The sequence below is a fragment of the Stenella coeruleoalba genome (genome assembly GCF_951394435.1).
Source record: "Stenella coeruleoalba genome assembly, chromosome: Y".
Lineage (NCBI taxonomy): Eukaryota > Metazoa > Chordata > Mammalia > Artiodactyla > Delphinidae > Stenella > Stenella coeruleoalba.
In genome coordinates, this window is record NC_137168.1 from 1,636,888 (window position 1) to 1,660,245 (window position 23,358).

The 23,358-nt window shown below is 44.2% G+C and overlaps 1 protein-coding gene across 5 annotated transcripts in view; it reads right to left on the reverse strand.

Moving 5' to 3' along the window:
- Nucleotides 1-23,358, reverse strand: part of LOC307181047 (H(+)/Cl(-) exchange transporter 4-like) — a 215,132-nt gene that overhangs the window by 125,102 nt on the left and 66,672 nt on the right. For all 5 annotated transcript variants that reach the window (XR_013825848.1, XR_013825849.1, XM_079911817.1 and 2 more), the window contains exons 2-4: nt 12,549-12,703; nt 8,081-8,180; nt 3,704-3,882 (exon numbers count right to left, since the gene is read on the reverse strand). Coding sequence is in view for 3 of the 5 variants with exons in the window: in XM_079911817.1 (XP_079767943.1) it covers nt 3,704-3,882; nt 8,081-8,180; nt 12,549-12,703 (434 nt within the window). In the remaining 2 variants the exon portion in view is untranslated. The remainder of the gene's footprint in view (nt 1-3,703; nt 3,883-8,080; nt 8,181-12,548; nt 12,704-23,358) is intronic.

The window sequence follows — 23,358 nt, forward strand, 5'->3', positions numbered from 1 at the left end:
AAATGGACAAATTCTTACAAAGGTATAAACTTCCAAGACTGAACCAGGAAGAAATAGAAAATATGAACAGACCAATCACAAGTAATGACATTGAAACTGTGATTAAAAACCTTCCAACAAACAAAAGTCCAGGACCAGATGGCTTCACAGGTGAATTCTGTCAAACATTTAGGGAAGAGCCATCCTTCTCAAACTCTTCCAAAAAATTGCAGAGGAAGGAACACTCCCAAACTCATTCTATGAGGCCACCATCACCCTGATACCAAACGCAGACAAAGATACTACAAAAAAAGAAAATTAGAGGCCAATATCACTGATGACTATAGATGCAAAAATCCTCAACAAAATACTAGCAAATAGAATCTTACAACACATTAAAAGGATCATACACCATGATCAAGTGGGAGTTATCCCAGGGATGCAAGGATTCTTCGACATACGCAAATCAATCAATGTGATTCACTGTATTAACAAATTGAAGAATAAAAACCATATGATCATCTCAATAGATGCAGAAAAAGCTTTTGACAAAATTCAACGCCCATGTACGATAAAACTCTCCAGAAAGTGGGCATAGAGGGAACCTACCTCAACATAATAAAGCCCATATATGACAAACCCACAGCAAACATCATTCTCAATGGTGAAACACTGAAAGCATTTCCTCTAAGATCAGGAACAAGACAAGAATGTACATTCTCACCACTCTTATTCAACATAGTTTTGGAAGTCCTAGCCATGGCAATCAGAGAAGAAAAAGAAACAAAAGGAATACAACTCGGAAAAGAAGATGTAAAACTGTCACCAGAAAACTACTAGAGCTAATCAATGAATTTGGTAAAGTTGCAAGATACAAAATGAATGCACAGAAATCTCTTGCATTCCTATACACGAATGATGAAAAAATCTGAAAGAGAAATTAAGGAAATACTCCCATTTACCACTGCAACAAAAAGAATAAAATACCTAGGAATAAACCTACCTAGGGAGACAAAAGACCTGTATGAAGAAAACTATAAGACACTGATGAAAGAAACTAAAGATGATACCAACAGATGGAGAGATATATCATGTTCTTGGATTGGAAGAATCAATTTTGTGAAAATGACCATACTACCCAAAGCCATCTACAGATTCAATGCAATCCCTATCAAATTACCAATGGCATTTTTTACGGAACTAGAACAAATCATCTTAAAATTTGTATGGAGACACAAAAGACCCCGAATAGCCAAAGCAGTCTTGACAGAAAAAAACGGAGCTGGAGGAATCAGACTCCCTGACTTCAGACTACACTAAAAAACTACAGTAATCAAGACAATATGGTACTGGCACAAAAACAGAAACACAGATCAATGGAACAAGATAGGAAGCCCGGAGATAAACCTACCTATGGTCAACTAATCTACGACAAAGGAGGCAAAGATATACAATGGAGAATAGACAGTCTCTTCAATAAGTGGTGCTGGGAAAACTGGACAGCTACATGTAAAAGAATGAAATTAGAACACTCCCTAACACCATACATAAAAATAAACTCAAAATAGATTCGAGACCTAAATGTTAAGACTGGACACTATAAAACTCTTAGAGGAAAACAAGGGAAGAACACTCTTTGACATAAATCACAGCAAGATCTTTTTTGATCCACCTCCTAGAGTAATGGAAATAAAAACAAAAATAAACAAATGGGACCTAATGAAACTTAAAAGCTTTTGCACAGCAAATGAAACCATAAACAAGACGAAAAGACAACCCTCAGAATGGGAGAAAATATTTGCAAATGAATCAATGGACAAAGGATTAATCTCCAAAATATATAAACAGCTCATGCAGCTCAATATTAAAGAAACAAACAACCCAATCCAAAAATGGGCGGAAGACCTAAATAGACATTTCTCCAAAGAAGACATACAGATGGCCAAGAGGCACATGAAAAGCTGATCAACATAACTAATTATTAGAGAAATGCAAATCAAAACTACAATGAGGTATCACCTCACACGAGTTAGAATGGGCATCATCAGAAAATCTACAAACAACAAATGCTGGAGACGGTGTGGAGAAAAGGGAACCCTCTTGCACTGTTGGTGGGAATGTAAATTGATACAGCCACTATGGAGAACAGTATGGAGGTTCCTTAAAAAACTAAAAATAGAATTACCATATGATCCAGCAAACCCACTACTGGGCATATACCCAGAGAAAGCCATAATTCAAAAAGACACATGCATCCCAGTATTCATTGCAGCACTATTTACAACAGCCAGGTCATGGAAGCAACCTAAATGCCCACTGACAGACAAATGGATAAAGAAGATGGATAAAGAATGGATAAAGAATACAATGAAATATTTCTCAGCCATAAAAATGGATAAAGAATACAATGGAATATTACTCAGCCATAAAAAGGAACAAAATTGAGTCATGTTTAGAGGTGGATGATGTGGATGGATCTAGAGACTGTCATACAGAGTGAAGTAAGTCAGAAAGAGAAAAACAAATATCGTATATTAACGCATGTATGTGGAACCTAGAAAAATGGTACAGATGAACCGGTTTGCAGGGCAGAATTTGAGACACAGATGTAGAGAACAAACGTATGGACACCAAGGGGGGAAAACCCCGGTGGGGTGGGGATGGTGGTGTGCTGTACTGGGCGACTGGGATTGACATGCATACACTGATGTGTATAAAACTGATGACTCATAAGAACGTGTTGTATAAAAAAAAAAAAAAGAAACTAATACTAAACTTTCTTTGGGTTATTTGTATGGAAATACGTTAATATGAATGTTTCAGACATTACATGAAATTCTAAAAATCTTATATGCCCTGGTATAATGTTATAAGTCATAATTCTAGTTATTACTTTAAAACGTATATCTCAGAAATAACTAAATTTCTTTGTCAACTGCATTATTATGAACTTTCATCAAATCTTTAACCATGGCCATTTTTAAGTCTTTTGTCATTTACAGACAGTTCTGGGTGTACTCTGATGCTTTTGCAAAGATGTTCCTATAAAAGGGTTTCATCTTCAAGGAATTCATGGAAAAGGCTCTGACAAGTACAGGTTTCTGGTAATTGACTATACTGCTGAACTGAATGAATAAGCATTTTCAGAACTCTAATGGAAAACTGATGAATTCATAAAAGTGCTAAAAAAAGACCAAGATGAAAAAATTAATAACATGGGACTGAGTGAACTGATGAGGATAATTATAATTTTTGCGACTTTCTGTTTGAATAAAAAAAAATGTTAAAAAAAAACAGTTCTAAAATTAGATCGAGGTGATGGTGGCACAACTCTGTGAATATCCTAAAAGCCATCGCATTGTACCCGTTAATGGGTACGCCCCACAGAATATGGATCATGTCTTACTAAATCTGTTATTAAAAAACTTTTCTTCTCAATCAGACGGGATAAAAATCAACCCTATTTCTTCAGCATGATCAAGAGATCTCTCTCAGTAAGAAAAATAAAGCCAAACAAAAGGCTTTAAAGAAAATACATACATAGTGCACATGAAATAGTGGAAAAGGATTTTCCAAGTGAAGTTTGAACCCTAGAGCTAGAAAAAGCCAAGTGGCACTCGTAGTAGCCACAACGACGGTCAGGAGAGACACTGCAAGGTGAGAGCTCGGACGTCCCCCCACACCAGCCACGGGGCTCCCAGCCAGGACCCGCCCCTGCACCCACCTCCGACTGTTTCACCAGCAGCTCCAACCACTTCTGCCACCTGTCCCTGTCCTCAAACGTGGTCTCATTGGAAGTCCAGCAGCACTGCTCATGGCTGTACCAGAAGGCGGACAGGCAGATGCCCTCCTTCAGGTCTGTCATCCAGTCGACGGCGAGATCGATGACCCCGGCCAGGGTGCCTGGAAGAAGCGAGAGCCACTCAGAGGGACGGCAGGCATGGGCCAGGGCAGCACGTGCGCCCAGAGGGCCAGGCGGAGATGCCCGTGCCCCAGGCTGCCACGCACCCAGGAAGCCTCTTTCTTCAGTCTTGAGGTCACCTGAGCGAGTGGCAGGGCACCAGGTGTGGCAAAAGTGGTGCCCAGCCCAGTGAGACACAAAGGCCAATGATACGCTGTCCTCGGGGGTCTTCGATAGGGTGGGAGGGAGAGACCTGCAGCGCTGACCCCCACCGCAAGCCCCTGGGGCCGAGCAGCTTTCAGAACCAGCCCTCCGAATCTTAGAAACAGGGTACCTACACCCTATAAATCATGTAACCCCCTCAGCGGCTTCTGGGGCAGGATGCTGGCATCACACACATGAATATCCTCCAGGAAACCTGACAATTCAGACAAAATGGAGACAAAACCATTTATAACTGCCTTGTCATTGAAATAAAGTTTTGCCATCAAATGGAATCCAGCTTGAAAAATCTCACTTGTTAGAACTTTCTGGATTTTTAAAAAATTATGGATAAAGGACTGAGGAGCTACATAAGTAAATAACTACTTGAAAGGCCGATAGGAGTGGGATAAAATCGAGTGTGCAGTGGGTCAGAGAAGGCCATTTTAGGTCTCTTTCTAGAATAACCCATTCCAGTCTTTTACAAAGGCAGGGAATACCTTTGCGCTACCAAACTTTTCACACTTTTACTGGGTCCTTATTAGAACATCAATTCCCAAAGGCAGCCATACGCCAGCCTCAGGCGACCTGGCCTTGCCACTCTCCTGGTTCCATCAGCAGTCGCCCACTGTTCTAGCCAGAACACCCGAATCCTCAGCAGCGTGCAGGCTCTGACCGCCGTTCCCACGTTTCTCTCCAGGCTCCTCTCTCTCCATCACGAATCCCACGCACAGTGTTCCTTGGCACACCAGGCCCTCCTCTCTGCACCACCTCAGATAGCACTGTCCTCCCCCAACCCGCCAAGCTCCTATTTATCTTCCAGATGCTGGCATTTATATCACCTCCTTCAGGAAGCCTCCCCTGATTTCCTAAGTCTGGGCTAAGTATACTTCCCAGGCACTCCCCATCACCATACCTATCACATCCTGATATGATCAGTATTTATATATATGTGTATACACACACACACACACACACACACACACCACTCACATGCACACACACACACTCCAACTAGTCTGTAAGGGTGGGGGGAGTCTCTTGTCTGGTTTGTGTGCCACGGTGGGGATCAAGCCAGGTGTCTAGACCCTGTGTTCCCTTTAAGTGGGCAAGGGCCATTGTATTCACGTCAGGTACATAGCTGGAACTATATATCCATGTTGAATGAATGAGAGCAACAAACGAATGAAAATCAGGAAACTCAGGTCCATCCATTCACTCAAGGGCTATTTATTGAGCACCTACGTACTACATGCCACGTACTGTTCCACACCCTGGGGTACAGCAGTGAACAAAGCAAACTCAGGTCCCTGCCTTCGTGGAATCTCAGCTTGTGCGAGAAGACACTAGATTGAATAAGTAAGTAAATGAGGGGCTCCAACAGAAGGTGGTAGGTGCTAGAGAGGAGAATACAGCACGTTCCAATGGCAGCCATTTCCTACGATGGTGCAGGAGAACAGTCGGACACGTCCTCAAAAAGTTAAACAAGGAGTCACCACCTGACCAAACACTTCCATTCCTAGGCATCTGCCCACGAGAAATGAAAACATACACCCAACACAAGACATGTACGCAAATGTTCACAACTGCATATTCACAAAAGCCGAACAGTGGAAACAACCCATATGCCCATCAATTGCTGAATGGAGAAAGAAATGTGGTCCACCTACAATGGCAACCAAAAGGAATGAAGCGCTGACACATGCGACAGCATGGATGAACCTTGGAAACGTTATGCTGTAAAAGAAGCCAGTCACAAAAGACCATATATTGTATGCTTCCATTTTATGAAATGTCCAGAGTAGGCAAATCTACAGAGACAGCAAGTAGATTAGCGGTTGCCCAGGACTGAGCGGAGGCTAGGGACACTGGGGCTGATAGCTAAAGGGTAGGAAGCTCTTTGGGAGCTGATGAAAATGTTCTAAAATTGGCCTTGGTGATGTTGCAAAACTCTGTGAGTACACTAAAAACCACCAAGTTGTACACTTTAACTAGGTGAACTGTATGGTATGTGAGTTATATCTCAATAAAGCTGTTACGTACACACACACATACATACATATAGTGGGCGAGGGCGACGAGGCTCAGAGAGGGAGACGTGCTTTTAGAAAAGCTGGTCAGAGAACACCTCAAGCAGATGACGACATTGGAACAAAAACTGCCCTGTGTGGAACAACAGCGACACCCAGTGGTGGCTCCTGGTTAACGCCCTGCAGAGGAGCCACAGCTTGGGCCTCTCCGTCTTGGGCGTCGGAATATAATGCCGGGCTGCCTGCCACTACGGAGGTGACAAGCCAGACAGTGGGACCCCTGGGGCTCGCCACTGGGGAACGGGAAGGTGAATGGGGCAGTTTTCTGGCTTTTCCTTCATCCAGATCAAAAGAACACTTTCGCCACCTTCACTGCCAAGATCATCTCTTTCTTGCCTCCCTCCTATACTCATCTGCTGATGTGACCATGGGATCGCCCTTCTCCAGCAGTCCTCACCCCTGGCTGCATATCAGAATCACAGGGGAAAGGGGGCTTTACTCAATGATAGGGTGTCATCTCCAGGGAGCTACTATTTAATTGAAGCCTGGGCAGCAGCATTTTTTTTTAATTCCCCAGGTGATTCTTCCTGAAAGAACTGATGGAAATCGGATTAACAGTGAAGCCCGATGGTCGGTATCTGACTTGTTAAAGACAGCCCGACAGGGCTCTGAGATCAGTTGATAAATCTATACTGTGTGACTCCAGCAGGAAGCCAAGACATCTACTCTGATTCCTTCATTTCCCGTATTCATCCCTCCTTCCCAGGAGCCAAGAATAACACAGGGTACAGTTTTATAAATCTATTCTAAAGAAAGACATCGAAGTTCGCAGCAAACTACCCTCCCCGCCCTCTCCCCCCCACCTACCTTTAAAGGACTTCATAGAGCCTAATGAATGGGTGGCAAAACGCCATATGTCCATGAACTCGAATTCCCTCCCAGCACTGCTGCCAATATGTACCGGGAGCGCCACTGGGAGGGGAAGGACAGGATGGGCGGAATGGGTGGGTAGCTGCTGTGGCCGGAAGGAGAGGACTGCCCCTTCAGCACTCTCCTGGGCCCTTTAGGACATGCCAGGCAGAGGGAGCCCCTCCCCGGCAACCAGGCCCCTCTTACCACTGTAGATGTAACGAGTGACAGGGCAGCCAGAAATCAAAGTCCTCTAATCACAAAATTTTACCCTATGCCCCGCAGGTGCTCTGCGAGTACGTACTATATTCAACCTGTATCACACAGCCATTCTCTGATCAGTCCTATAAGCAGAACTAGTGTGTTACTACAGGCAGGGGGAGTTTCTTAAGGGAATCTCTTCAGCATGATCAAATTTTTTTCTCCTTAGACATTAACCTTCACAGCCTCCTGAAAGCAAGTAAGTTTCAGGAAACAATTTCCATGGAGGGCTGTGCATTTTCTATGAAAAGGGGAGGTGTCCCCTCCAGATACTCATTCATTCATTCTGGAAACAGCTACTGCTCACAAACATGGTGCTGGGATTATAAAAATGAAGGACACGGAGTCGCTGAGGGTCAGAACAACCCATGGGCTGGAGGCACCCCCCCGCCCCGGGCCTACCTCAGACCCTGTGGTGTCTCGCGTTACCGTGAGCGTCTCTCGATGTTTACAATTCATCTCAGGGCCTGCCGGTGTTAGTAAAGGCCAGTCTCATATGTTTTATTTTTAGAGATCAACATGTTCCCGTCCTTTCTCGCCTTCTACGTGGCCAAGTACTATAGAAGGTGTGTTTTCAATAAAATCCAGCATGGCGGTAAACCTTTGTACAGTGTGGAAAGGGCCAACCCGCCTTCTCGGTACCGCGCTCCAATGACCATACCTGGGCCTGTCCGTGCCTTGGGGTCTTTTTGCTTTACTGATGATAGATTTATGTTAAGTGTATCGTCATGTATTGTGCCCTTAGGTATTTCAAGTAACAGCCCCTTTGCCTGAAGTACAAGAGAAACACTCCACGTACCTGCCAGCAGGCCGATGAGCAGCATCACCGCCCATCCCGACCAGGCGTCCAGCAAGCTCTTGATGAACTCCCATATGGACTCCTTGCTTTTGCTGGTTATCTAGAAGCAGAAAGACATCGGAGCTGATGTGGACACACTTTCCAATTCAGGCTTCCTTCTCTGAAACTGTTTCCTCAGGAAACACGGTGATTGAGAAAACGAATATAATGAAGCAACTAGACTGCCGCTAACGTGACTCTTTCAGTTACCTAGCACAGTGGTTAAATGGGCTTTCTAGTTCACAGAGCTAGAAAGATGCCATGGTAGTCTCCAAAGAATCCAAAAAAGTTCACTTACTTAAAAAAACCTCACTAAGTGTGATGTGATCTTTGATTATTTCAAAGCCATTCTGAAGGAAGACATCACTTCGGTGTCACCGTTTTGAATACAAATCATTATTTTAGCCTAAATCGTAAGGTCTGTTCACAAAAAAGACCCTCTTCGACAAAGACTTCAATTCCTTCTTTCATTTTCCAAGCTACACGTTAACAACAAGAACGAACTTTCCTTCTCTTTCTTCATTTCTTCCTCCCTCCCTCCTCCCTCCCTTCCTCCCTCTCTCCCTCCTTCCTTCCTTCCTTTCCTTCCTTTCTTCATGGCTGTGTTGGGTCTTCGTTGCTGTGCGCGGGCTTTCTCTTAGTTGTGGCGAGCAGGGCCTACTCTTCGTTGAGGTGCATGGGCTTCTCATTGCAGTGGCTTCTCTTGTTGCGGAGCACAGGCTCTAGGCGTGTGGGCTTCAGTAGTTGTGGCACATGGGCTCAGTAGCTGTGGCTCGTGGGCTCTAGAGCGCAGGCTCAGTAGCTGTGGCACGCGGGTTTAGTTGCTCCGCGGCATGTGGGATCTTCCCAGACAAGGGCTCAAACCCATGTCCCCTGCATTGGCAGGTGGATTCTTAACCACTGCACCACCAGGGAAGTCCCAAGAGCTTTCTTTTTTTAACTGAAGTATAATTGATTTACAATGTTAATTTCAGGTGTACAGCAAAGTGATTCAGTTATACCTATATATTCTTTTCCCGATTCTTTTCCATTATAGGTTATTACAAAATATTAAATATAGTTCCCTGTGCTATACAGTAGGACCTTATTGTTTATCCATTTTATATACGGTAGTGTGTATCTGTTCATCCGAACTCCTAATTTATCCCTCCCCCACCCTCTTTCCCCTTTGGTAACCATAAGTTGGTTTTCTATATCTGTGAGTCTGTTTCTGTTTTGTAAATAAGTTCACTTGTGCCAGTTTTTTAGATTCCACATATAAGCAACATCATATGACATTTGTTTTTCTCTGACTCACTTCACTCAGTATGATAATCTCTAGGTCCATCCATGTTGCTGCAAGTGGCATTATTTCATTCTTTTTCATGGCTGAGTAATATTCCGTTGTATACATGTACCACACCTTCTTTATCCATTCCTCTGTCAGTGGACATTTAGGTTGCTTCCATGTCGTGGCTATTGTGAATGGTGCTGTTAGCTTTGTGCAGTGGCAGTATCATAGCCAATGAGGTTTATCCGAGGCGTGATTACTGCTAATTGTAAATAGCGCTGCTATGAACATTGGAGTGCATGTGTATTTTCAAGTTAGAGTTTTCTCTGGATACATGCCCAGGAGTGGGATTGCCGGATCACGTGATAACTCTAATTTCAGTTTTTTAAGGAACCTCCATACTGGTCTCCATACTGGCTGTATCAACTTACATTCCCACCAACAGTGTAGGAGGGTCCCCTTTTCTCCACACCCGCTCCAGCACTGTTGTTTGTAGATTTTTTGATGATGGCCATTCTGACCAGTGTGCGGTGATACCTCACTGTAGTTTTGATTAACAGCAAGAAGGCTGAAGGAGCCAGCCTGGATCACGCTTTCCAGGCAGATGGTTACATCTAAACACATTGTAAGAGCACCCGTTTGCCTCCCTGTGTTAACAGAAACCTACATTCCTGAGATCATCATTCCCCTCATAACCCTTTAGAGCAAGGGCTGGCAAACATTTTCTGTAAAGAGACAGAAGGTAAATATTTTCAGTTCGGCAGGTCAGATGGTCTCCGTGGCAACTACTGGACTCTGCTGTTGTAGCACAGGAGCAGCCATATAGAGCATGCGCACATGCGGGCGAGGCTGCGAGCCAAGGAACCGGCGCTGAGCGGACACGCGCTGCGCTGGATTTGCTCGCCCTCGGTCGCCGACGGCCCCCTCACGGCTGCTTCGTCTCCGACTTGACCCCTCCGTGGAGGGGGCCCCGTCCTCGCCACTCTCTCCCGCCTTTCACTTGTGGCCACTCTGCTGGCTGCCCTCCTTCACCTCTATCTGCTTCCGCTAAGCATCCGTCACTGAGCCCCAGCCTGCCCCCCAGAACCCACTAACTCTGGCACTGCTCTGGGGCCCAACTGCTCCTGACCTCTCTCTCCAGACCCAGGCCACCTGGGCCGCTTCTAAAGCTTCAGCACCCAGTCGCATGCCAAGGACCCCTCACGCTCCACCAACAGCCCTGACCCTGCCCTTGAACTGCACAGGCTTCTCTCGCCTGCCTACCCGCTCCAGCCACAGGCTGGACAAACAGTTCAAACTCACAGCGCCTGAAACCGAACTCAGTGGCCTCCCCCTGAAATCTGCCGCGTCCCCTTTCCCTCCTCTCGTCATCCAAGGCATCACCCTCTTCTGACCACAGCCAGGGCGTCATCCTGGCCCCACTGCCCACCTCCATCCTGGCAACGGCTCCTGTGAAGGATCTGGACCCCAAGCCTCTCTCCATCGGCACTTCACTGCCCTCTGTCAGATCTTCTTCCTCTTTCTCCTGAGCTCATTTCCAAGCTTCCTGTTTCTCCCCTGGCAGTGCATCTCTCTGTATCCTGTGGCCATGAAAACGAAATCCAGGGCTTTCCCGGTGGCACAGCGGTTGAGAATCCACCTTCCATTGCAGGAGACACGGGTTCGAGCCCCGGTCCAGGAAGATCCCACATGCTGCAGAGCAGCTAAGCCCGTGCACCCCAACTACTGAGTCTGCACTCTAGAGCCCACAAGCCACAACTACTGAGCCCACACACCGCAACTACTGAAGCCCGTGCGCCTACAGCCCATGTTCCACAACAAGAGAAGCCACCTCAATGAGAAGCCAGCGCACCACAACAAAGAGGAACCCCCGCTCGCCACAACTAGAGAAAGCCCACGTGCAGCAATGAAGACCCAACACAGCCAAAAATGAACAAACAAATAAATAAATAAGTAAACAGGAAATCCAGGGACTTCCCTGGTGGTCCTGTGGTGGAGAGTCCACCTTACAATGCAGGGGCCGCAGGTTCGATCCCTGGTCAGGAAACTAAGATCCCAAATGCTGTGGGGCAACTAAGCCCACGCACCACAACTACTGAGCTGGCGCACCTCAACTAGAGAGCCCATGTGCCATAAACTACAGAGCCCACGTGCTCTGCAGCCCGTGTGCCACAACTACAGACCACAATTACAGAGCCCACGCACCCTGGAGCCTGTGAGCCACAAGTAGAGAGAGAAAACCCACCCACCATAACTAGAGAGAAGCCCACGCGCCACAATGAAAAGATCCCGCATGGCTCAACGAAGATCCCGTGTGCTGCTGCTAAGACCCGCCGCAGCCAAAAATAAATAAAATTTTAAAATAATAAAATAAATCTTAAAAAAAAAAAAAGGAAATCTAAACTCCTCTTCATGGTCTACTCAGTGGTTCCCAATGTGGCCCCATCGCCCACGTGGCCGGACTCATCTCTAGTCCTCCCCTTCCGTGAATCTGCCACCAAACCTTAGAGCTCCTTGAACTGCCTAAATGTGCCACGGTATTTCATGCCTCTGTGACCTAAAAAAGCCACTCCTGATGAGAATCCTTTCCCCTTCCTCTGCCTGGCAAATTCTTAGTCATCCTTCAAGACCCCACTGAGATCGCACCCTCTCTAAATACTCCCTCCCTAAACATCCCTCCTAAATGACCCCACAGCACTTGATACATAACTTTACTGCAGCCCATAAAAATATATATTGACTGCCTACGAGAGGCCAGGCACTGTAATATGTGCTTTCATACACATAGAGCCCCATTTAATCTTCTGGTATAATTACTCCATCCTTACAGATGAGAAGATGGGGTCCAGAAATGGCACCCCAGAAGTCAGCCAGCCTAAAGATGTCAAAGTCAGGATGCACCCAATCTGTCTGGTTCCAGAGCCCCACTCCTTGCCCTCCACACCACATCTCTGTATGACATAGCCTTCCACCCAAAGCACCTGGTATTACAATTACCTGTCCACATCTCTGCCTCTCCCACTAGCCCTTCTCTTCTCTAGAACCTAGCTCAGCACACGACACATGAACCCAAGCTCTAGCTCAGTGACTGTCCGATAGAAGCATGGCCCAGCCCTCCGAAGGGATTCCCCTCACAGTGTCCTTATGAACAGCATGTACCTTTCTGTGTCTGTCGGTGTCCCGTGACTTCTCCCTCAGCCAGTCGATGGTGTGGAAGTCCTCATACGTCCCCACATCAGGGAACGGCTCGTCAAGGAAATCCATCAGGTTTCCAGAGCCACTCATCGCTCCTGCATTGACCATGCTACTTACACCTGGGAGAGAAAACCTGTCGTTAAAAACGTGAGCAGAACATCTGCACAGACCTGGCAGAACAATCCACGCGTGCTATTTTTTTGCACAGGAAAGACATTTCAGCATAGGCACCTCTGCTGTGATGAAAGATACATACAGTCTGTCTTAGTGAGCACAGGCTGCTGTAACAAAAATACCACAGACTGGGTGGCTCATCAACAACACACATTTATTTCTCACAGTTCTGGAGGCTGTGAAGTCCAAGATCAAGGCACTTACTTAGAGATTCAGTGTCTGGTGAGAGCCCACTTCCTGTTCACAGGTGGCCATCTACTCACTGTGTCCTCATCTGGTGGAGCTCTCTGGGGTCTCTTTTATAAGGTCACTAATCCCATCCATGAGGACTCAGCTTTCATGACCTCATCACCTCCCAAAGGCCCCTCCTCCCAACACCATCACATTGGGGATTAGGTTTCAACATATGAATTTTGGGGAGACACAAACGTTAATTTTTTTTTTTAAATCTTTATGTTATATTGGAGTATAGTTGATTAACAATGTTGTGATAGTTTCAGGTGTACAGCAAAATGATTCAGTTATACATATACATGTATCTTTTTCCAATTCTTTTCCCATTTAGGTTGTTACAGGATATTGAGCAGAGTTCCCTGTGCTACACAGTAGGTCCTTGTTGGTTACCTATTTTATATACAGCAGGTGTACATGTCAATCCCCAACTCCCTAACTATCCCTTTCCTCCACCCTTCCCCTCAGTAACCGTAAGTTCATTCTCTAAGTCTGTGAGTCTGTTTCTGACAAATGTTACTTTCTTATTATTTGTGGTAGTTTTGTGCTATAAAGTCACCATGGCCACCTAATTAGTGAGTACTAAATCACCGTCCCCAAGAGAAATTACAGGGTTAGGTTCCTTCGAGCCTCTGGTCAGAACATCTTCAGCAACCAATCAATATACAACCTTGTTTTGTGTGTTTCTGTTTAAAGACACCTTATCAAATATATATCGTTGGTTCATCCACTGAACTCATAGCCAAACAGCACTGTTACTCACGCTGCAGGAAGCTTGTCTAACAAACATATTCTCTCCATGAGGCCCAGCACAGCCTTCTCGTGAAGGCTACAGACAGAAGGCTTCTCGAAACACTACAGACACTCCTGCCCTGCATTTCAAGGCCGCTGCAAACGGCAAAATTACCAATAAAAAAAAGCACAAAAATGCGAAAAATATGGCACTAAAGAGACTGTGAAAAGAACGCTTGTTTCTGGTCTGGGCACTGAAACAAGACGGCAGAGCACCAATTTCTCCAACCTCAGCTGGGATCGTGCATTCCTGGCAACTCCAACTTTTTGAGGCTCTGCACGTGCACTGTGCGAATGACTGGGCAAGCGCCCCATGTATTGCTCTGGATGTTACAAATACATTTTAGTGAGCAGGCAAATTCACAAATACGGAACCAACCGCTCATAATGAGGGTCAACTATAACCATTTCTGGAAAACCTCACCTTCTGCAAAAGCAGGGCATCAACATGAGAGGCCTGGGGGAAACAGGGTTGAGGCATACCACTCAAAACCAAATCACTGTAGTCAAACCAGTAACCGGTTCTCCTGGGAGATAAAGCGGACCACTGAGGCAGACAACCTCTGCGGATACTCGAGACGTACAGCAACAGCAGAGTGAAAATGCTAAGACTTAACTCACTGGTGGGAGCCAAGGTGATCCACAGAGGGAGTGGTCCTCTGCACTGGGGGCGGGCGGGGGATGCCATGGGGATGACAAGGAGGCAGGACAACCTGCCACGTGAGCCATGCTATGGTCTGAACGTGTGTGTCTCCCCACCCAAATTCATACATTGAAAGCCTAACCCCCAAAGGATGGTATTAGAAGGTGGGGTCTTTGGGAGGTGACTGGGTCATAAGGGCAGTACCTTCAAGAATGGGACTAGTGCCCTTATAAAAGAGGCCCCAGGGAGCTCCTCTGCCCCTTCCACCATGTAAGGACACAATAGGAAATCTGTGACTGGAAAAAGAACCATCACCTGGCCATGCTGGCACCCTGATCTCAGACTGCCAGCCTCCCAAACTGTGAGGAATAAATGTCTGTTGTTTATAAGCCATCCAGTCTGTGGTATTTTGTTATAGCAGCAGGAACAGACTAAGACAAAGAGCCATACCAGGCTGGCAGCACACTGCCCCGGGCAAGCAGCCCTGAGTGCAGGCCCTCACTTCTAATTTTCCTTAAAATACAGTCAAAAGGGTGCCTGCTGCCAGGGCAGTAAGCAAAGTGGAGGATTTCTTCCTTTCCTGCCTAAGATAATAATTCCGCTCCTATTATTCCGCCTCCCATTGTCTGGAAAACAATCTCAAATAAACCAAGTCATCTTCCATGTTACACCACCATCAGAACCTGATTTACAGATCACACAGGAAATAATCAGACACAGAGAAAACGCTTTGCAGCAGGACCAATGTTCACCACCAGTTAGCAAGAAAAATAATACACTCTTACAAAGACAAGAGGTTGGAATAAACACTAAACCAAAATTTCTTTGGCAAGGAGCATGGAAATTTGAATTATAGGACGGGAACCACAAAAGTGCCGGAATAAGATGGTTAAAGAAGTGCAGGGTAGTTATTAAAATATTTGAGCACAGGCTTCTCTCAATTGCTTTATGTATTTTTATATCTGGAGGACTCAACCACGACCTGACAAAACTGCATTTTGATCAAATTGAAAAGTCGCTACAGGTAAAGTGGAGTAATCACCTTACAAGCAATAAAATGGCGATAGTTATTGATTTATTGACTGTCTATGCAACTTTGCTACTTTAAAAGCTTGAAGTCTGAGCCATGTCAAGCTGAAAACTATACCCACTGATTAATGTCCAGGGAAGAATCATATTGCAGAAGTCAGTGGCAACCAATAATAAAAGGGAAGGAATAAAATTAGAAAGCAAAGATTTCATTTTCATTTCTAGAAAAACAAGATGGTAATAGCCTTGTATTTTATGCGGTAAAGAAAATCTCTGAGGGGAAAAAGAAGATGGCAGGCTGCTGACCCACAATGGGTAGCCCGTGTAAGAAAACCCGAGCCAGCAGATCGAAGAATTGCAGAGACCTGGACATTCTATTAAAAAGAAGTTCATGGGCTTCCCTGGTGCCGCAGTGGTTGAGAGTCCGCCTGCCGATGCAGGGGACACGGGTTCGTGCCCTGGTCCGGGAAGATCCCACATGCCGCGGAGCCGCTGGGCCCGTGAGCCATGGCCGCTGAGCCTGCGCATCCGGAGCCTGTGCTCCACAACGGGAGAGGCCACAACAGTGAGAGGCCCGCGTACCGCAAAAAAAAAAAAAAAAAAAAGAAGTTCATGTTACCTGAAATTTAACCAAATCTCTAGTCAAGCAACAACTCCAGGCAATAATGATTGAAACAAAAAGTCACTCTGGAGAACAAATGTATCTTTAAACTTTGGTGGAGCATGTCATCGTCCTGACAATCAGACGCATAATTGGTAAAGGAAAATAAACATGATCTAATCCGTAGATCTAATTGGAGGCTTTCCCTGGGGGCCCAGAAGGAGGTGGTCACTTCGCTTCTGAAGCTCGGGTTAAGAAAGACAGGAGGACCAGAAGCGTAAGAAGAGGGCATCCAGGTCAGAAATAACGGAAAGCGGGAATTCCCTGGTGGTCCAGTGGTTAGGACTCAGCACTTTCACTGCTGAGGGCAGGGGTTCGAACCCTGGTCAAGGAAGTAGGATCCTGCAAGCTGTGTGGCATGGCCAAAAACTTTAAGAAAAGAAAAATGGAAAGAATTCTATCTGGGATCCCCTGGGAGATATAGATGGATAGGAAATGAGGATCCAGCCAAACACAGGAACAAAAAGGAATGAACTCCAGGGACTTGATGATAAATAAACTTAACCTGTGTAAGTTCAATACGGCACCCAAAGGGATGCAAAGACTGCTGACCCCTGAACAACCCAGGTTTGAACCGGGTGGGTCCACTTATACGTGGATTTAGTTCGATAAATATCATACCTGTATTTTCGTTTTACAGATCTTTACCTACGTGAGGGGAAAAGTTTGTGTTCGATTAGAGAGCCCAATATGTAGAATCACAAGAACTAGGGTTTGAGTCCTGATTCTATCCAGACTGTTTCAGCTTCCTGCCCTTGGGTGAGTCATTCATCAATTCCTTTGGTTTTGAGGCAGTGAGAGCAGGATGCGGCTTTTCGACTGCGCTGGGGGTCAGTGTCCCTAACTCCCACGTTGTTCAAGGGTCAACTATAGTCATCTGCACCTTAGAGGGGAGCCCTTGCTCCTCTCACCTGGTTTTATTTCTTCTCGCCAATAAGAGCACTTCTGCTGGCAGATGACACCTCTGCTTATGATTTCAGGAAGGACAGCATCCTAGATCCTGCATCTGAGATTCCTACTTGGTCTGGATCGTCGAGGTCAGAGCACAGCAAACTGCAGGCTGTGGGCTAAATCCGGCCTGCTGCCTGACTTTGTAAATAAGTTCTAGAGGAACACAGCCATGCCCACTCCACATATTGTCTATGGCTGCTTTCACATCGCAAGTTGAGTAGTTGAGTAGTTATGACAAAGGCCAAATGGCCCCCAAAGCCTCAAATGTTTACTATTCGGCCATTTACAGAAAACGTTTGCTGACTCCCGATCTACACGGTGGACTGAACACAGAGCCAGCTCAGATTCTCTACCTGTCCCTGCATCTACAGCATTTTCAGTGGGACCTTGCAGCTCCTCTTCATTAAGAGGTAGAGTCTATTTCTCCAGCTCTTGAATCAGGGCTGGCCTTGGGACATGCAGTGGAAGTGACAGCATGCATGTACTGAGTCTAGACCCCAAAGGCGACGCGGCCTCTGCTTTCTTCCTTGGCCTTCTGCCATGAGCAGAAACCTAGGCTACATGCTGGAAGATGAGCGACCACAGGGAGTCAAGGTGGGTCATCTCAACTGAAGCCATCCTAGATCATCCAGGCTCACCAAGCACAGATTCATGAGTGAGCCCAGCCAAGAGCAGCTGGCTTTGACCCAATCAAACCACCCAGCTGACCTGCAGACCGTGAGAAAAATGAATGGTTATTGTTTTAAGCCACCAGGTGTTTCTGAAAGGGTTGTCATGTAGCAGCATCATAACAATGTTTAACAGGTATGATTTACGTGGGCTCCAAGGGAGAGAAGAAATGAAGATGGCTAGGTTAGTTGCAAGGGAGGACAACTAACTTAGTTGCAGCAACAGATAACACAGCTGGCAACAGAGACAGGATGGAATCGAACTTCACACTGGAGGTGACCATCCTGAAGAAAGAGCATCTCTCTTACACAACCATATTTACACAGGGACTTTGGAAGACACAAAGGGCACCTAGGTCTTTTATCCAATCCTTAAAAGCAAGAGAGGATCTACAGAGTATGAGGGTAGCTGCGGGCTTTTCATATTCAACAAGCTATCCTAGCTTGTTGAATGTTTTTAATCACGAAAGGGTGTTGAATTTTGTCAAATGTTTTTTCTGCATCTATTGAGATGATTATGTAATTTTTATTCTTCATTCTGTTAATGTAGTGTATCACATGGGTTTATTTTCAGATGTTGAACCATCATGGCACCTAGTGATAAATCCCATTTGGTCATGGTGTAAGATCCTTTTAATATGCTGTTGAATTCAGTTTGTAGTATTTTGTTGAGGATTTTTGCATCTATACTCATCAGGGATACTGGTCTCCAATTTTATTTTCTTGTAGTGTCTTTTTCTGGCTTTGGTATCAGGGTAATGCTGGCTTCATAAAAGAGTCTGGAAGTGTTCCCTCTTCTTCAATTTCTTTTAGAAGAGTTTGAAAAGAAACTGAATTAATTCTTCTTTAAAAATTTGATAGAATTCACCAATGAAACCATCTGGTCCTGGGCTTTTCTATGTTGGGAGGCTTTTTTATCACAAAGTCCACCTCTTTACTAGTTACAGGTCTGTTCACATTTTCTATTCCTCATTATTCAGTCTTGGCAGGTTGTATAGTTCTAGGCATTTATCAGTTTTTTCTAGATTATCCAGTTTCCTGGCATATAACTCCTTATAGGAGTCTCTTATAATCCTTCTTATTTTTGTGGCATCAGTTGCAATGTCTCCTCCTTCATTGCCGATTTTATCTGAGTCTTCTCCTTTTTTTTCTTAGTCTAGCTAAAGCTTTGTCAATTTTGTTGACCTTTAACAAAAAGATGGGGCTATTTAACAAAAAATTGATGTTAACACCAACTCTTAGTCTCATTGATTTTTCAACTGCTTTTCTATTCTGTATTTCATTTATTTCCCCTAATCACTATTATGTCCTTCCTTCTGCTAACTTTGGGCTTAGTTTGTTCTTTTTTTGGTCATTGAGGTGTAAAGTCAGGTTGTTTATTTAGAATCTTCTTTTTAAATGTAGGTGTTTATCACTATAAACGTCCCTCTTAATACTGCTTTTGCTGCATCCCATAAGTTTTGGTATGCTGTGTTTTTGTTTTCATTTGTCTCAAGATATTTTCTAATTTTCCTTTTGGTTTCTTCTATGACCCACTGGTTGTTCAAGAGTGCGTTGTTTCATTTCCATATGTTTGTGAACTTTCCTATTTTCCTTCCACTGATTTATCGTTTCATTCCATTGTGATCAGAGAGCATAGCTGGTATAATTTCAATCTTCTTAAATTTGTTGAGACTTATTCTGTTGACATAACATGAGATCTATCCTGGAGAATGTTGTGTGTGCTTGAGAAGAATGTGTATTCTGCTACTGTTGGGTGGAACATTCGACAAATGTCTGTTAGGTCCACTTGATCTATACCACTGTTCAAGTCCTCTGTTTCTTCTGGCCATCTTGCTCTCTTGGTTGTCATTTGTATGGAATATCTTTTTCTATCCTTTCACTTTCAGCTTCTATTTGTCCTTAATTCTAAAGTGAGTCTCTTACAGCCTGCATAGAGTTGGATCTTGGTTTTTTTTTAATCCATTCAGCCACGTGAAGTCTTTTGATTAGGGAGTTTAATCCATTTACATTTAAAATAATTATTGATAAGAAAGATCTTACTACTGCCATTTTGTTCATTGTTTTCTGCCTGTCTTGTAGCTCTTTTGTTCCTCTTTTCCTTTCTTACTGTTTTCCTTTGTGTTTCATTTGATTTTTTTCTTTGGTAGGTACATGCTTTGATTCCTTTTCATTTTCTTTTGTGTATCTTCTATAAGTATTTTCTTGTGGTTACCATGGGGCTTACATAAAACATAGTGATAAAAATTTACTTTAAGTTGATAACAACTTACTTCAATCACATACAGAAACTCTACACTTTTACCTCTCCCCCCATACACATTTTATATTATTGATGTCATGAGTTACATATTTTATATTGTGCACCTGTTAACATTTTTTATAGGTATAGTTCTTTTTTATACTTTATTTTTTTAACTTCTATACCAGAATTCACTGATTTACACACCTCCACTGCAGCATTACAGTATTCTGTATTTGTCCATATGATTACCAGCGAGTTTTAGACTTTCAAATGTTTTTGTGTTGCTGTTTAGCATCCTTTCATTCCACCTCAAAGGACTCCCTTTAGCATTTCCTAAGGCAAGTCTCGTGGTGACGAACTCCCTCAGCTTTTGTTTATCTGGGAGTCTTTATCTATCCTTGATTTTTTTAAGGACAGTTTTGCCAGATATAGAATTCCTGGTTAGCTGGGGTTTCTTTTTTTTTTTTTTCCCCAGCACTTTGAATATGTCATCCCACTCTCTTATGGCCTGCAAAGGTTCTGCTGAGAAATCCACTGACGGTCTTATGGGGGAGTCTTTGTATGACATGAGTGGATTTCTCTTGTTGCTTTCACAGTTCTATCTTTGACTCCTGACAGTTTGATTACAATGTGACTCAGTGTGGACTTCTTTCATTCATCTTTTACAGAATTTTTTTGGTTTCTTGGATCTGGATGTCCATTTTCCTTCCCAGATTTGGTAAGTTTTCTGTCATTATTTCTTTAAATAAGCTTTCTGCCCTTTTCTTTCTCTTCTTCTTCTTCTGAGACTCCCATATACATGTACTTTTTCACCTGATGGAGTCCCTTAAGTCCCTTAGGCTTTCTTCACTCTTTTTTTTTTTTTTTTTTGGTCCTCTGATTGGATAATTTCCAATTACCTGCTTTTGAGGTCACTGATTCTTTCTTCTGTTCCATCAAGTCTGTTGTTGAACACCTCAAGTGAGGTTTTCTGTTCTACTATTATATTCTTCAGCTCCAAAATTTCTGTTTCTTTTTTATATTTTCTATCTCTTTGTTAAAATGCTCGTTTTATTCATGGATTGTTTTCCTGAGCTTGTTGAGCATCTTTATGACAGTTTACTTTGAATTCTTTATCAGGTAAATCATATACCTGTGTTTCTTTGGGATTGGTTTCTGGTTATTTATTTTGTTTATTTGGTTGAGTCGTGTTTGCCCATTCATCATGTTCTTTCAACTTTGCTATTGGTATCTACACATGTGAAAAGAGAGCCACCTCTCCCAGTCTTTACAAACTAGTTTTGTATCGAGAAGGACCTTCACTAGTCAGCCCAACTAGAGAATCTGGAGGCCTCTCAAACCTTTTCTGCTGATGCATTTTCTCTGGACCTGTGCGTGTAAAGTACTAATTAAAGGAACTTGCCAGTTTATTTGTTCACGAGATCATAACCTCTTGCTCCCTCTGGTATCTGTCCTTGGCTCTGCAAGTTCTCTGGTTCTATAGCAGCAAGCCACCTCACTCTCCTGGGTTCTCAGTGGCAACCAGGCAGCTCCTTGTCCATACCTCTAATCAGACCAAAGAGAAATCAATTCCTCAGGCAGCCCTGCAAAAATCCAGAGAGCTGGATGCAAACTCCACCTCTCTTCCTGTCTCTTGCTCCAAATGAGGAATGAAGTTAAACAGAACCAGTCCCCTCAGGCTGTCCTCAGAAAAGCCAGGACATTGGACGCACTCTTTACTCCTCTCCCTCATGAGTGAGAAGCCTCAAGTTGAGGGTCTTCTCCCAATCATGCAAATCCATGCCAGCTGCCACAAGCCACCCACCACTTTCACTGTTCTCAGCTACCCTCAGGCCTCCAACCTATGCTGGTTCCATCAGTGCTATAAGTGGGGAGGAAGGCGAGCCCTGAGGTAGGGCTCTGAAAGGTTGAGATGTTGGAGACACGTTCTACTCTCTCTTTCCCCAGGAGGAGAAACTGCAGGCAGTCTCTCTCACTGCTGAACTGTGCCATCTTGGAGGAGGGGCCGACACAGGTAAAGTGAAATCACTCCTCTTATCTGTTTCAAAGCAACTGTTTTTGGCTTTGTGCTCTTCTGGGGTCCTGCAACTTCCTGACCGGAATCTAGAATTCTCATAAAGGTCTCTATATCATTGTTATTGCTGTTTCTGTGAGGGAACAATAGCCGCAGCTTTCTATCTTACCATTTTGCTGATGTCACTCTGCCCCAAAGCATTATCAGAACTCCTAATTACATTGTGGCTGGAACATCTTCCCACTCCACCATGACCCTCTGCAGTGACGAAAAATGACTTACTTATATTTGCACTCCCATCACTGTCTCTGGCATGTGGTCAATCTTCACTGAAGTGTTTTGAGTTCCTTTAAGTGTGTGGTTATCTCTGAACCGCCGCGGTAACAAAGGCAAGGCCCCATTACAGAATTTTTTTAGGTTCCATCTACGCACCTACCAAAAATGTCTAAGTCCCAATTTTATCACACATAGGATAAACAGACTCAAAAATAAATCTGTGAGCAGATGAGACAGCCTAGAAAAAAAAAAGTACAAAGAGAATTAGCTTGTCAGTTTGACTCCTGCACAGCCTCATGAGTCCAGACCAGTCTCCTCTGCACTGGCATCCTCAGGATGATTTGGGGGACATCTGACCCTCAGAAAAGGATGGTAGGAGCCACCAAGAACACCCCCAAGCAGTCCCTAGCTCTGTGCCATGGCTTCCAGGAGCACTTCAGGTACAGAGAACAGAGAGCACCTTTCCTGAAAATTCTAGCCCACGCCTCATTCTGAGTTACTAAATCAGCATTCAAGTTAACAACAAAGTTTCTTTTAACAGTTTTTGGTTTGTCCATCCTCTTAAATCTGATTGGCTCTGCTTCCCGGGAAAAACCAGACTTCTGTGCTAAGGTCCAGGCCAACTTATGTCTGCCATGGGGTTCTACCCAAGCCTTAAACTCTCTGTGCCTCAATTTCCTTATCTGTAAAATGGGTACAGTAATAGTTCATATCCCTCCTGGACTCATCAGGCATCTTTTCCGACCACAATGCTATGAGATTAGAAATCAATCACAGGAAAAAAAAACTGTAAAAAACACAAACACGTGGAAGCTAAACACTATGCTGCTAAATGACCAAGCGATCACTGAAGAAATCAAAGAAGAAATTAAAAAATACACAAAAACAAATGACAATGAAAACACAAAAACTCAAAACCTATGGGACGCAGCAAAAGCAGTTCTAAAAGGGAAGTTTATAGCAATTTAATCTCACCTCAAGAAACAAGAAAAATCTCAAATAAACAATCTAAACTTAAACCTAAAGCAAGTAGAGAAAGAAGAACAACAACAACAAAAAAAACTCCAAAGTTAGTAGAAGGAAAGAAATC